We start from the raw sequence: 16192 nt of genomic DNA, 5'->3' as shown, positions 1-16192 counted from the left end.
AATATGAGTTTAATCCTTCTATTTTTGGATATCTTTTTACACCACCATGCTAGCACGAATTTGGATCTTCATGGGGCTTCTCTTGGGCCTTTGGATGATTAAAAATAGAAGCTTTAGGGTTTACTTCATTATTTTATGATTTTACTCAATTTATTTATCATTTAAATGGAATAAAATCCAAATAAATCAAATAAATGTCATAAAACAAAGGGAATAAATTTATGGGCTCTTATTTAGGTCACCAACATGTTTAAGGTCCAAAACCTAGGCCCATTAACTCAAAAGTGCAAAATTATCCAATTGTGGTTTCATGCTTTTCTTAAAAATTGATCAACTTGTACTACGCGTATCTCCCTCATTTTTAATCATATGAAGGTGTTCTCATACTTTTTAGAAATCTTAAAGAGTCCTTTAAACACCCCTTTTGGTTTCATCTCAATTGAGTTTACCATGTCCAAGTTATGAGCTTTGAGAAAAAATGACTTTTTGCGGTCCTTTAGAGGGACCTATAATGTTTTGGCTCATATCTCTTATGCGGAAGCATTTCTTGACCTTGAGCCCAACATCAAAGTTGTAGAGGATCAAATTTCCTTGAGAATGAGCTTTGGTTGAGGAATTAATGATAAAGTATGAGAGAGATACGATCAGTCAAAGTTGGGTTGACTTTTAGTTCAAAAACCCTAAATTAGTAACTTGGACATTTGATGATTTCGGAGCCTTCCTTGATGAACCATGATCATTTCTTGATCAAATGGTGAATGATACTTCAATATGAAGAACTTTGACAAAAAGTCAGGGGTTTTGACTTTACTTTGACCACAATTGACCTTTTAGGTTAAGATAGTCGACTGTTGACTTAATCAGGATTTGAGGGACTAAATTTGCTCTGTTTGACTTGAAACTTTATATGGAGATACTTTGGGATGTTAGTGACCCTATGGAACCACCTTGAGCCATTGATTCAATGATTTTCCTCTGAATTATTCAAACCCTAGTTTAGAACTTCTGTGTGGGATACCGTGTTTTGGAGCTTTATCTTTTGATTTGGTTTTGTGTATGAAAAATAGCATGGGAAAATTTTGGGGTATGACAATACCCTCTAAGTCTTCTAGAGTATTCTGATCACAACCTGATCACTCTAGGAACCTTTTACAAATGAATGTAAAACAAATTCTTACAAGAGTATTAAAATGCTTCTTAATAAGCTATAATCACAACTGTGATATTTCTCTTAAGTTCTAAGCTTAAATCTCACTAAGATATTACAATGAAGAGAGTTTGATGATGAAGTTTGATAGCTTTTGATTTCATCAGAGTTTCAGCAAGATTGAAAAATTGTTCGTGAATTGGTAACCTTGCTTCTGATCAGAACTTCACTATTTATAGGCATTTTGAGAAGATGACCGTTGGGAGCATTTAATGCGTTGCGTGATCCGTACAGCATTGCATTTAATGTTTCACTCTTTTGTCAACTACCTCGAGCCTTGCTTTTCTTGCTTTTACTGACCTTGCCGTTAATAGCTTCTAACGTTCCTTTGTCAGTCAGCGTAGCCTGCCATCTTGTACTTGCTTCTGATCTGATGTTTGTAGATACAACGTTTGAATTAATCAAAGTCAAACAGCTTGGTGCAGAGCATCTTCTTGTCTTCTGACCTTGAAGTGCTTCTAGCGTGATACCATGAGAACTTCAGTGCTTCTGCTTCTGATCTCAAGTTCTTCTGATGCTTCAATAGACAATGTTCTGATTCTGCTTGACAATCTTCTGATGTCTTGCCATAGCATGTTCTGATGTTGCATACTTGAACCTTCTGAGTCAGTGCTTCTTGCGCTGATTTTGTGCATACTCTTTATATATTTCCTGAAATGGAAATTGCATAGGATTAGAGTACCACATTATCTTAAGCAAAATTCATATACATTGTTATCATCAAAACTAAGAATATTGATCAGAACAATTCTTGTTCTAACAATCTCCCCCTTTTTGATGATGACAAAAACATATATAAATTGATATGAATTTGCAATCAGAATATCAGACGGCTAAAGACAATTACACAGTTATAGCATAAGCATATAAACATAGTGTGTGAATATGTCTCCCCCTGAGATTAACAATCCCCCCTGAGATGAATAATCTCCCCCTGAAATAAATACTGGAAGAAATTTACAAATAAAACACTTCCCTGAGTATTTTCCATTTCAGTTGAGACGTTCACAAATGCCTAGAACTTCAGAACATTCAGAGCTTCTTCTTCTTGCTTCCATAGGACAACTTCAGTGCTTTGAATTTCTTCTTGAATCATTGCATGCTAGATTGTATCAGAACATTCTTGAATGCATCACAGCATCATCAGAGCATCTTTACATCCTGAAATGTTTCAGAACAAACTAGACAACAAAAGTCAGAGCATGAATGAATCAGAACATACTTTTAAGAAAGAGCATTTATCAAAGCAAACAATTCTTAAAAGAAGTATGTATCAGAGCATAAAATATGTATCAAAGCACAAAAAATGCATCAGAACATATAAGGGATAAGAATGTGTTAGAGCATATTCTATCACAAGAATATCAGAACATTCTTCCTTCTTGCTTCTGATCTTGAAGCTTTACAGCACTAAGCTTGCTTCAATTTACATGAGCATGTTTCTATATAGAATTGCTTTTCCCCATGTCTTTGCTTCTCATGTTGAGCTTTTTCAGATTGGCTTCAATCCTGCAAAAAATCTCAAAGACATAGAACTTGCAAATAATGTTAGAAATTTTGAGACTTTCTCCCAGCAACTGATATAAAAAATCAAATCAATTATCACATTTTCTCCCCCTTTTTGTCATAACATCAAATAGCATAAAAGAGTCAAATGAAAAAAAGACAATATGAGAGAAGAGAAGATTTCATTGATTCATCAAAAAGATATATCAGAAGATACAGAACATATGTAGGAAACAGATGCAAGAAACAAGAGACAGCTAAGACCAAAGGACTACGACTATCCTAGCTTAGAAATTATCTTGGCCAGAAGGTCGTGAATCTCAGAGGTGCTTTTAGTCTGCTTCTTCATGAAGGTTCTGAATTCCTCATGCGTTTCCTCATGCTTATCCAACCGAGAAGCTAGAGCATCTTGGTTCTGTTGAAGAGCCTTGACAGCGTTCACCAGAACAGAGGATTCACTAGAAGAAGCTTCACTACTATCATTCAGTGGAATAGCATGCCCAACAGAAGCATCTAACGTGAGAACATCATCTTGATTTTCCTCAGCAGGAAGTTTCTCAGCAAGATGATTCTCATCAGCTTGTTTCTCAGCATCAGCTTCTACCATAGAAGCATCTTCAAAATAGTCTGGAGTAGGAAGATCAGAATCTCCATTCTCTAGAGCTTGAAGAATTGCAGCCAGATTCTTTGGTGGAGTGGGAGCAGCAACTTCTGAAGGGTAGACAACCTCAAGAATGACCATGTTTGGTGCCTTCTTAAAAGGATTCTCCCTTATCCAGTTGAATAACCACTGGAAATCTCCTGTCAGAACAGGAAATGGAGGCTTCCACACTACCATGGCAAGACAAGGTTCATCTTCCAGCTCATCTACAAACTTCTTCTCCTCAAGATATCTCCAATCTCTGATTGGATGATAGTACCTACCATCATCAACTTCCAGAAGACAACCAGAAGAACCAGATGCTTCAGCCACACACCTTCTCTGGATGTTCATAACATTCCACTAAAAATCCATTCTAAAGAGTCTCCATAATCTCCTAGTAGCAGCTTGATCCATCTTGGAGTCATAAGCAGCTCTCAGGGTTTCCATCCTCTTTCTGAATGTAAGCTTAAACAGTTCAAAATCTATATCAATAGGTGGCTCAGAAGGGTTGAAGGTGTATCTGTAGTCAGGGTACAGAAGGAAATAGGGTTTGGATTTTCTGAAGGGTAAGGGATGGGATAGAGAAGGTGTAGAATCTGTGATGAAGGTGGATGAAGATGGAATATCAGAAGGTGTTGGGGGGAAAATATTTAGTGGTTCAGAGTTCAGAATTTGTGTAGAAGGATGTGTTTGGGAACTGTTTGAAGAGAGGGGAGAATTTTGGGGTTCAGAAGATGGAGGCTTTTTCTGAGAGGAACGAGCAGCATTCAATGCACGGAAAGAATCCCTGATGCGCTTCTCTTGATATTCTTTGGAATTTACCTTGAGAGGATCATAGGGAAGCTTTGGCTTCTTAGCTGTCTTTGATTCTGCTTCAGAAGCTTTTCTCTTCAGTCTCTTTTCTTTCTTCTTCTGTTCTTTCTTCTTTAACTCAGCCAGAGATGGAAGAATTCGTCCTCTGATCCACGTAGGATCAACAGAAGATTGAGCAATGACACAGTTCTTCAAATAACGCTTAACAGATTTGTCAAGCTCTTCTTTGAACAGTTGTGAGAAGTCCTCAACAGGAGTTCTTCTGGTTAGAATATCTGGAAATATTCTTGGATCAGAAGTTACCTTCTCAATCAGAAGCATCCCTTGTAGATCAAAGGCATTCAGAACATGTCCTTGGATGACAGTGAAGAACTTGGGCGTACCAACAGCTCTCAGAACATCCATCAAGTCACTCTCTACCAGAATATCTTAGATCATTCTAGCAAGAGGAATAGTGTTCTTCTTGAAATCAAGATACTTCTTGCGTTCTTCATCTCTTGATTCTTCAATATTTGTCTTCAAATGTTGAAATAGAATGTTAGAGAGATTAACCTTAGTGCCTTTTCCAATGCAGAAAAGTGCATACTTCTGATCCTGATTCACATACGTAGCAGTAATAGATCTCTTTCTATGATAAAGAGTTCCTAGAAGAATTTCAGCCCATACTCTGTAGAAAGGCTTCAACGAAGTAGTTTGATTTGGTGAAGCTCTGAAGGCAGATAATTCTCCATCAACTTTCTCCCAATCAACTCTACCAGGGAGAGCACATGTGATTCCTTCTGAATCATCAATACCATATAGCTTTCGAATCATCTTCTCAGTTACAACAACTTCATGCCCTAGAACAAAGGAGATGATAGCAGTTGGAGTAGCTGTTGCATGCGTCCAGAAATCCATCACCAAGTGAGGATAAACTGGTCCAACCAATCTCTCAAAGTAATTTGACCAATCTTGAGTCATCATTGTATCCTTGACGTTGAAACCGTGTTCCAAAAGACTTTCAAAGTCCACCATTGTTTCACATAAAACTTCCAGTTCTCCATACGGATTGGAACAAGTCTTCAGAGGACTATAACCAAATTTGCGTTGAACAAGATGTGCTGAAGACATTTTAGATTGTGAAATTGAAGATGAAAGCATGAAGAGATTCTGAGATTCGGTTTAGAACTAGGGTTTATGCAACAAAGAGAAAGAGAGAAATGAACGAAAGAGATAATGAATGAATAGAGAGAATGTAAAGAGATGAATTATTATGAAGATGAGTTTATATAGGGACGGATTTGAAATGAAATGCAATGTGTGTTTGAATGAATATGATTACAGAAAAACATAAAATCAATTGCATTTAATGAGAAATGACGTTAGGAGAGATAATGTAATATTTGAAATGATTTGCATAGTTACCTAGGGCGGCGTCTCCTCAACTGCACGCGTACTTGTCCAAATAGAGTGAACACGTGTTCAACATCTGGAAAGCTGGTGACAGCTGTTTTGCTTTAAAAGAACTTCTGAATCAACTTAGATAATGAAACGTTAGTAATAACAGAATCAGAACTTCTAATTGATCATCATCAGAACTTCTTATAAGAAGATAAAACAAGATCATTTCAGAACTAATCCATACGTCAGAACTTCTCATCTTCTCATTCTGGGCATAAGTCCATACTGATATTCTTCAGAATGAACTTAAACCTATCTTCAGCAAGGGGTTTTGTAAAGATATAAGCCCATTGATGGGCTATATCAACAAAGTTCAAAGATAGAACACCCTTCTGAACATAGTCCCTAATAAAATGATGTTTGATCTCAATATGTTTAGCTTTGGAATGTAAGATAGGATTCTTAGACAAACATATAGCAGAAGTATTATCACAGAAGATAGGAATGTTACTCTCATATATCTAATAATCTTCTAGCTGACTCTTCATCCAGAGCATCTGTGTACAACATCCAGCAGCAGCAACATATTCTGATTCTGTAGTAGAGAGGGCAATGGTAGCTTGCTTCTTGCTGTACCAGGAGATCAGATGACTTCCAAGAAATTGACAACTTCCAGAAGTACTATTTCTTTCAATTCTATCTCTAGCGTAATCAACATCACAATATCTTACTAAGTTGTACTCTTTAGATCTTCTGTAGACTAAACCAACATTAGTAGTACCTTTCAGATACCTCAGAATTCTCTTAACAGCTGTTAAGTGAGATTCTCTAGGATCTGATTGGAATCTTGCACACAGACGAACACAGAATAAAATATCAGGTCTAGAAGCAGTAAGATATAGAAGAGATCCAATCATACCTCTGTACAACTTCTGATCTACCTTCTTACTTACCTCATCCTTACCTAAGATACACGTTGGATGCATATGAGTCTTTGCTTCTTTGCTTTCAGAAAGATTAAACTTCTTCAGAAGTTCTTTCACATACTTGGTTTGGTGAACATATGTTCCTTCTGATGTTTGATTGATCTGGATCCCAAGGAAATACTTGAGTTCTCCCATCATGCTCATTTCAAACTCAGCCTGCATAGACTTAGAAAACTCCTTTCCAAGTGTAGCATTAGATGTTCCAAAAATAATATCATCAACATAAATTTGACAAATAAGAAGATCCTTTTTAAATTTTTTACAGAAGAGAGTAGTATCCACTTTTCCTCTAGTGAAGCCATTATCCAGAAGGAAAGAACTTAATCTTTCATAACAAGCTCTAGGAGCTTGCTTCAATCCGTATAATGATTTCTTTAGTTTGAAAACATGATTTGGAGACTTAGAGTCTTCAAAGCCAGGAGGTTGATGGACATAAACTTCTTCATATATATAACAATTTAAGAAGGCACTCTTAACATCCATCTGATATAGAGTGATGTTATGTTGAGTGGCAAAAGAAATTAATAAGCGAATAGATTCTAACCTGAACATTGGTGCAAAGGTTTCTGTATAGTCTATACCTTCTTGCTGACTATAACCCTGAGCAACCAGTCTGGCTCTGTTTCTTACAACTTCTCCCTTTTCGCTTAGCTTGTTTCTGAAGACCCACTTTGTACCAATGATGTTAAATCCTTTTGGTCTAGGAATAAGATCCCACACATCATTCCTTGTAAACTGATTTAGTTCTTCTTGCATGGCAATTATCCAGTATGCATCTTCTAGAGCTTGATCAACAGAAGTTGGCTCGATCAAAGAGACAAGACCTAATTGACATTCTGCATTGTTCTTAAGGAATGCTCTTGTTCTGATAGGATCATCCTTCTTTCCAAGAATGACATCTTCTGAGTGAGCAGAGGTGAGTCTAGAAGATCTTCTGACTGTTGGCTCTTCATAAATTCTAAGATTCTCTAAAGAAGCAGCAACTTGATCTTCTGATCCTTTGCTTCTGAGATCTTCAACTTCTGATAGTTTGCTTCTTGGTTCTTCAGCTTCTGATATATCAATATCTAAATCTGCAAAATTCTCAAACTGCTTTGGCTTTTCAAGACCAAGCTTATAATCAAATCTGATATTGATTGATTCTTGAACAACCAATGTTTCAGTATTGTATACTCTGTAGCCTTTAGAGCATTCAGAATATCCAAGAAGGAAACACTTCTGTGCCTTAGAATCAAACTTACCAAGATGATCTTTAGTATTCAGAATAAAACAAACACATCCCAAAGGATGAAAATATGAAATGTTGGGCTTTCTGTTCTTCCACAATTCATAAGGAGTCTTATTAAGAATAGGTCTTATAGAGATTCTATTCTGAATATAGCATGCAGTGTTTATTGCTTCTGCCCAGAAATGCTTAGCCATATTGGTTTCATTGATCATGGTTCTGGCCATTTCTTGTAGAGTCCTATTCTTTCACTCTACAACTCCATTTTGCTGTGGAGTTCTAGGGCAAGAGAAATCATGGGCAATACCATTTTCTTTGAAGAACTCCTCAAAGAATCTGTTCTCAAATTCGCCACCATGATCACTTCTGACCTTTATGATTTTGCACTCCTTCTCAGATTGAATCTGAGTGCAGAATTCAAAGAACACTAAATGAGATTCATCCTTGTGTTTTAAGAACTTTACCCATGTCCAGCGACTATAATCATCTACGATGACTAATCCATATTTCTTCCCTCTAACATATGTTGTTTTGACTGGGCCAAACAGATCAATGTGCAGAAGTTCTAGCGGCCTAGAGGAAGAAACAACATTCTTAGACTTGAATGCAGGTTTGGAAAAATTTCCCCTCTGACATGCTTCGCAAAGAGCATCTGATTTATATTTCAGATTAGGGAGTCCTCTGACCAGATTTAGTTTGTTAATCTGAGAAATCTTTCTCAAACTAGCATGGCCTAATCTTCTGTGCCAGACCCATTTGTCATACCCCAATTTTTGACCCTAAGATCATACATCAATTGCATTCAATCATCAATCAAGAGCACCATTGTGAAGCTTGATCTTCGATACTGTGATTACCTCTGAGGGGAATTATCGAGCATTTATAGCCTTTTATTTGTTTATACTAACCAAAAAAAATCAAAAATGTATGTTTTGTCTCTTTTGTTTATATTTTACAGGTGAAAGATCGGGCAAAAATCAAAACAGTGCAAGAAAACAATTTTTGAAAATTTGAAGGTGGAAATCGATTTACCCCTGTGGGAAATCGATTTCCTGTGCGCAAAATTCAAAAAAATATAAGAGGGAAGCTTGACATCATTTTGGCACCTTTTTTATTTGATCATTTTATCAATTTTCCACCTCATCAAAATTAACTCATTCATTAAACCCTCTTTAACCTCATTTTACCATTTTTACCATTTAAATTGCCACTTTAATCACCAATTAAACACAAGTTAATCACCAAACACAAAAAGACCAATTTGCCACTACTCTTGCTCCAACTCTATAAATAGAGCCCTCTACTCTCTCATTTCTCAAGCTTGGAGAGCCAAAAAATTGCTTGCAAATTCATTTCTCACCCTTTCCAAAACCCTCACCCAAAGTTCATTTTCATAAGATTAGTGATATTCACCTTGAATCTTGCTAATTTTGAACTAAGCCTCCTACATTTCACTCTTTTCTTTGATTGTTCATCTCCATACTTGAAGGATCTACACTTTGTGCTTGTTCTTGAAGCTACTTCAACACTTTAATTCAAGAATTGGTAAATTTCTCAATTCTAAGATGTAGATCTTTGTTGCTTGTGTTCAATGCATCTTTGATGCTATATTGGTGCTATTTGATGGTGATTTGATGGAAAATTCGTGCTCCAATGGATATGTGATCATAAGGTGTTTGTATGTTTGCTTAAGTCAAGTTTTATGCCTCCTAATGCTGATTTTTTGAATGCTGCGTGCAGGAAATCGATTTCCCTCTATAGGAAATCGATTTCCACCTTATTTTTTTTTCAAAATTTGAACTCTGGACTCAGGAAATCGATTTCCTACAGAGGTAAATCGATTTCCTGCTGGCAGAATGTGTTTTTTTGCCTTTTTTATGCTTGTTTTGGCTTCCTACTTCCTCCATTTCATTAATATCATTGGATCTAGGATGTTGATAGGTTTGAAATGACCTAATCCATAATATTAGATGAATGATATTAATGATAGTGTGAGTTGATTATCTTTTGTGAATTTTATTCTTCTTCCTCCATTTCATTAATATCATTGGATCTAGGATGTTGATAGGTTTGAAAGAACCAAATCCATAATATTAGATGAATGATATTAATGATAGTGTGAGTTGATTATCTTTATGCATTTTATCTTCTCCTTCTCCTTTTTTTCTTTTGATCGATGAAAGTCTTAATACTTTGATAATTCTTATGGATTCTTAGTAAAGACTAGATCGTTACCTATTTTCTTTTCGTGCGGTATTGCTTTCGGAAGGCGATCTACATATCGTTCTTCTCGCATGCATTAGCACATAAAGTTTTGACCGGCCTCGTTGTAGGGTGATTTCTACATAAATCACTTGGCGATCTGCTTAACATAGCGCAATATTTCGTGTCCCGAATAAAAAAGATCAAATATGGAAGAGAATTGTATGCGGTTGATTTAAGACTTATGGAGGTTTTTATCGTGTAGTCGCTATGATTCTATCAAGCTTCTGATATACCCCATTGAATTTAAATCCGAGTACATCATTCACTCACCATAGATCTTCCTACTAACTTTGATAACATACTTGACAAGTTTCAAGATGGTTATCTTTAACACTTAACAACTAACTTTAATTTCCGCATCTTTACTATACCGATCTTTATATTAGTGCTCTTTATATTTCTCGCTTTATCGCTTTACTTTATCATTTCATCATATTTACCTTCCGTCATTTTCTCTTTGTCCACTTGGACATATGTTTATGTTTCTGTTATTTTTTCTTTTGTCCATTTGGACCATACTTTACTTTTTCGCTAAAACACTAATAAATAACCAAAATCTAAAAAATACATAAGGTTCTTTTTGGACTATCGGTTACTATCCCTAGCACTTTGGAGATTCGGACTTATGGACCTAGTACCTCCGGACTCATTCTATTACTATCCTGTGATTGTTCTGTCTGTCTGGCATTGTTCTGTTGTATGTTTATGTGTGCAGGTATTTCCTTGAAAGCCCTTGATGGTTAATTCCAAGGCATTGATATAAGGATTTTACCCGAAAAACAGCCGTTACTCTGCCCGATTTTCGTCAGAATCTTAACGTGCTTAATGCAAAGTGGTTCTAAGACAATAAGTTCATGTGGATCCCCAAGTGTTAATGTATTGGTATTGATAAATCCAAAGGATGGGAAAACTACCTTGGCTCTTAATGTCAAGTGTTGGCTTCTTATTTGGTTAGACCGTTTCTTTCCTTAGCTTTTATTTTATGCATTAGGTTAGCCTCTTCATCTCCTCCCATTCTTAAATTTTCAAAATCTTCTCCCTTTTTCCAAAATATTCTTATGTTTGCAAACCTTTTCAAAATTTTTCTTCTTTTCTTAAAAATATCTTTCGCCCCTAGTGGCTTTTCTTCAAAAGTTTAGACACCGTTAATTGTCGAAACGAGTGGTTATACCCCACGATTTTGAAATTGATTGATAATAACGAGATCTTTTCCGCGTGAGAGAGCTAGTGGCATACTCGTTGATTTTATCCGAGTTGGCGCCCTTCTTTCATTTGCGATGCAAAGAACTTGTTTGTTCTCATGCTCGAGATCAATGGCTGAGTATTTCTCTCTAACGACAACAAAGTGTTTATTCGTTTTAAAAAACGTTTTTCCCAAAAGCGGAACTACATTAGCTCTGACTTCTTCATTGCACCGAGGAGGTATGTAGGCCCAAGGCTTAACGTCTTGCCGAGCTTATTTTAAAAATAAAACAAACTCTTTTTTAGCACACACACAACACAGATTTTCAAAAAGGTTCCTGTGGAGTACCACAGATATGAGGGGTGCTTAAAACCTTCCCCTCATATAATCAACACCCATACCTGAGATCTCTTTATTTGTTTTAAAAAATAAAACTTTGGGTTTTTCATTCTTTTCCCTTTTCCTTTGAAAAAATAAAGCGCGGTGGCGATTTCAAACGGAATATTGATTCGAGTCAATCCCATGGCTTCGATGTCAGATTTTCCCCGCTACAGAAAAATGGCGACTTCACTGGGTGTAGTTGTTGTTGATTGGCTGTAATTTTTGGTAAAACTCATTGTGATATTATCATGTCAAAACTGATGTCATGACATGCTTTCAGCTGTGGTGAAGTTTACTTATGCAGACCTTTTTACTTGATGTCAAGGCCGATGTCATGACATCTGTTGCTGTTACATTGTTAGTTGTTTTCAGATTGCTATTTCCGTATGTGTGATATTTTGAGATTTTATGCGCCCTGTTTGGAAAGATCATATTACGATCTGATTTGCTATTTCAAGGAAGAGTTTAATTGTTCCTTTTTTGGTTCCTTGATTTGTGGAAATTAGTTTTAATTAGGTTAAAGACTAATTTGGATCTCAGGCCCAGCTGCTGAGTTTTGAAGGCTATATATACAACGAAGAAGCTGCAACCCTAGTGTGGATTAGAGAAGTTTTTAAGAGGTTTTCGTGTTTTAAGTTTTTGCGTTCTAGCTTTCTTGTAAGCCAAACAATCATCATGATGATTGTGTTGGTCTAGGTGTTTTTGTTTGAGTTGTAAGAAGTACTTGAAGCTTTTAAGCAAGAGTACTATTGTACTTGATCAAAGCTTTTAAGCAAGATCAAGTTGTGTTTTTGAAGAGTGTCTTCTTTTGTTATTCGTCTGTTAATTCTTCATCACTGCTGTGATTGAGGGGGAGTGAGTAGGATCTCTGGTCTAAGTTGTTTAGATTGAAGTTGCATTGGGTAGATATTAAGTGAAAGGCGTAATATTGAGTTGTATTACCTTGAATTGATATTACTTATAGTGGACTTCCTCCCTGGCTTGGTAGCCCCCAGATGTAGGTGTGTTTGCACCGAACTGGGTTAACAATTTTCCTGTGTTGTTTTCTGTTTACACTTTGTTCATTTGTTTAAAAACATTCAGATAGTGATGTCGTGACATCCTGTAAGACATCGCGTGTCTGAGTCCAGAATTTCAATTGGCATCAGAGCAGGCACCCTGCCTGTTTTTACTGGGTGAGATCTAGGGAAAGTATTTTCTGGTTCGATGGACAAAGAAGGTGGTGGATTTATAATGAGACCACCCATTCTGGATGGCTCTAATTATGATTATTGGAAACCTCTCATGGTGGCTTTTCTGAAATCCGTGAACAGCAAAGCATGGAGAGCTGTGAACAAAGGATGGGAACATCCTGTTATTACTGATAAAGATGGCAACAAAACTCTTAAACCAGAGGAAGATTGGGACAAAGATGAAGAGGCATTGGCGCTTGGCAACTCTAAAGCTCTAAATGCTTTATTCAATGGAATTGACAAAAATATATTCAGACTGGTTCACCAGTGTGAACTAGCCAAAGATGTCTGGGATATCCTAAAGACTACTCATGAGGGCACCCCCAAAGTGAAGATGTCAAGACTTCAACTGCTAACTACAAAATTTGAAAATCTAAGGATGAGGGATGATGAAAGTATTAAGGATTTTCATATGAATTTACTCGATATTGCTAATACCTCAGGAGCTTTGGGAGAAAAAATGTCTGATGAAAAGTTGGTGAGGAAAATCCTTAGATCCCTGCCTAAGAGATTTGATATGAAAGTTACAGCTATAGAAGAGGCACAGGATATCAGCAAAATGAAGGTAGAAGAGTTAATTGGATCTCTTCAAACCTTTGAGATGGGGATCAGTGACAATTCTGAAAAGAAGAACAAAAGCATAGCTTTTGTGTCCAACTCTCAAGAAGAAGCAGAGGAAAGTAGAGAAGAAAATCTATCTGAATCTAGAGCTATGCTTGAAAGACAATTTAACAAAATTATGAGAAGAATGGATCAGAAGCCAAGACCTAATGTCAAGAACATCTCATCTGACACTAGTAGATCTTATGACTCTAGCAGAAGAGTAAAACCTGAAGAAAAGTACAATCACAGCAAAGGAATTCAGTGTCATGGATGTGAAGGGTATGGACATATTAGAGCTGAATGTCCCACTTATCTCAAGAAACAAAAGAAAGGACTGTCAGTCTCCTGGTCTGATGAAGATTCTGAGAGTGATTTTGAAGAAGAGTCTGCCAAACATGTCACAGCCCTTACTGGTGTTTGTAATTCTGATGAAGACTCTAGTGAAGATGAGCTAACCTTTGAAGAACTGGCAGCCTCTTATAGGAAGTTGTGTATCAGAAGTGCTGAAGTTTGTCAACAAGGTGAAAAGCAGAAGAAATACATAGTTCAGTTGGAGGCTGATAACAAAGGACTTCTTAAAACAATATCTGAACTAAACAGTGAAACTACCATGCTAAAATCCAAACTTGATCAGATGTCAAAATCTGTCAAAATGTTGAACAGTGGCTCGGATATGTTGGAGGAGATTCTGCAGATTGGAAAGAGTTCAGGAGATATGTCTGGTATAGGTTTTGTTGGTACAAAGAAACATTCCCAAGATGGTAATAGGGCTAAACCTGAAACTGAGATGTTGAACCCGATGTCAAAACATGCGACTCAACATCAAGACAAAAGTAAAATGAAGAGAAAATTTCAAAGATGGAGATGCCATTACTGTGGAAGATTTGGACACATTAAGCCCTTCTGCTTCAGATTATATGGATACCCAGATCAAGCTCCATACTACAGACCCAAGCAGATCATGCCAATCAAGAAGCAACAATGGATACCTAAAAATATGGCCTTAATAGCTCATACATCTCTTAGAGTATCAACCAAAGAAGATTGGTATTTTGACAGTGGATGCTCCAGACACATGACTGGAATCAAGAATCTGTTAGTTGATATCAAAAACCATTCTACTAGCTATGTAACCTTTGGTGATGGAGCTAAAGGAGAAATCAAAGGGGTTGGAAAACTAGACTGTTCAGGAGTTCCAAATCTAGAGGGTGTTTTGTTGGTCAAGGGCTTGACTGCTAATCTTATAAGCATCAGTCAACTCTGTGACGATGGATACCAAGTTAACTTCACTAAAGCTGAGTGTGTGGTTACTAATGAAGGAAAGGAAGTAGTAATGAGGGGAGTCAGATCCAAAGATAACTGTTACTTGTGGGTGTCTCATGAATCTAGCTACTCAACTGTATGTTCTAAAGAGAAGAATACTCGCACTATTGACAGTGTAAATGATGTGGTGGATATGGATAATCTAGATGATCCTATTGACATTGCTGATGATGAACTCATTTCTAGCATCTCTCATAGAGTCAAGACTCGAAAGGGAAAACAGGTTGGTGATCAACATCTTTCCAAAACTAAAACTGCTCCTCAAAAGAACGTCACCAAAGAGAAGATCAAGAAGGTCCTTACTGAACCTTCAAAAACTGGGAGCAAGGTTGCTGTGAAGAAGAGGAAAGAAAGAAGTGTTTCTGACTCAGAAGACAATGTCTTAAGTGATGTCCCTGACATCCCTTCAAAGAAAAAGCATGCTGTCACCAAAGCCTCCACAAATGTTCCTGATATTCCCTTGGACAACATTTATCTGCACTATGCTTCAAATGTTATCCAATGGAAGTATGTTTATCAGAGAGGACTGGCTCTGGAAAGAGAACTCACAAATGATGCTCTTGAATGTCAAGAAATCATGAAGCTCATCAAATCTGCAGGTTTGCTTAAAACTGTTACCCATTTTTCTAAATGCTATGAAATGCTTGTGAAGGAGTTTATAGTCAATTTATCTCAAGATTGTGCTGATGGGAAAGCTGAGGATTTTCATAAGGTGTATGTTAGAAGAAAGTGTATAGAATTCTCCCCAACTGTTGTTAACCTCTATCTAGGTAGGGATGATGAGGCTCAGCCTGAGCTTGAAGTGACTGATAATGAGGTGTGCAAAGTTATCACTGGTGGTAAGGTTAAGAAATATTGATGAAGAGGCTGAGGGTAGTGAAGGTGCTGAAGAGACTGGGGAGAGTGTTGTTGCTGAAGAGATTGGGGATAGTGATGCTGATGAAGAGACCGGTGGCTCTAAAAATTAGTCCTACTTTTCTTATTTTGTTTCTCTTTTGACTGCCGTATGTGTTGGTTTGGCTTCCTTTTGTGGCTAAAAAGGGGGAGTAATGGATTGTTTATGATTGTTTATATTTTGGTTTTCTGTTTCTGCTGCTTGTAACAGATGATTAATCAGCTGGTTGTTGTTTCCTTTTGCTACAGAATTTATTTTTCTGTATCCTTGGAGTTATGGTCTGCTGCTTGTGCTCTGATATTATATGGTTACATCTGATCTTGTTTTAGCCAAAAATTCGCCAAAGGGGGAGTTTGTAGTTGTTGTTGATTGGCTGTAATTTTTGGTAAAACTCATTGTGATATTATCATGTCAAAACTGATGTCATGACATGCTTTCAGCTGTGGTGAAGTTTACTTATGCAGACCTTTTTACTTGATGTCAAGGCCGATGTCATGACATCTGTTGCTGTTACATCGTTAGTTGTTTTCAGATTGCTATTTCCGTATGT

At 36.9% G+C, this 16192-nt stretch overlaps 1 protein-coding gene across 1 annotated transcript; it reads left to right on the top strand.

The window, feature by feature from the left end:
- The first annotated feature begins 14499 nt into the window (after positions 1–14499).
- On the top strand, positions 14500–15606 carry LOC131597105 (uncharacterized). Its single transcript, XM_058869819.1, has 2 exons — positions 14500–14723; positions 14814–15606. The coding sequence occupies exons 1-2, from the start codon at positions 14500–14502 to the stop codon at positions 15604–15606; spliced, it is 1017 nt and encodes a 338-aa protein (XP_058725802.1).
- Positions 15607–16192: the final 586 nt, after the last annotated feature.

Source organism: Vicia villosa, linkage group LG4, assembly GCF_029867415.1.
Source record: "Vicia villosa cultivar HV-30 ecotype Madison, WI linkage group LG4, Vvil1.0, whole genome shotgun sequence".
Lineage (NCBI taxonomy): Eukaryota > Viridiplantae > Streptophyta > Magnoliopsida > Fabales > Fabaceae > Vicia > Vicia villosa.
Note: the sequence above shows the minus strand (reverse complement) of the source record. Positions and strands in the feature narration are given on the sequence as shown.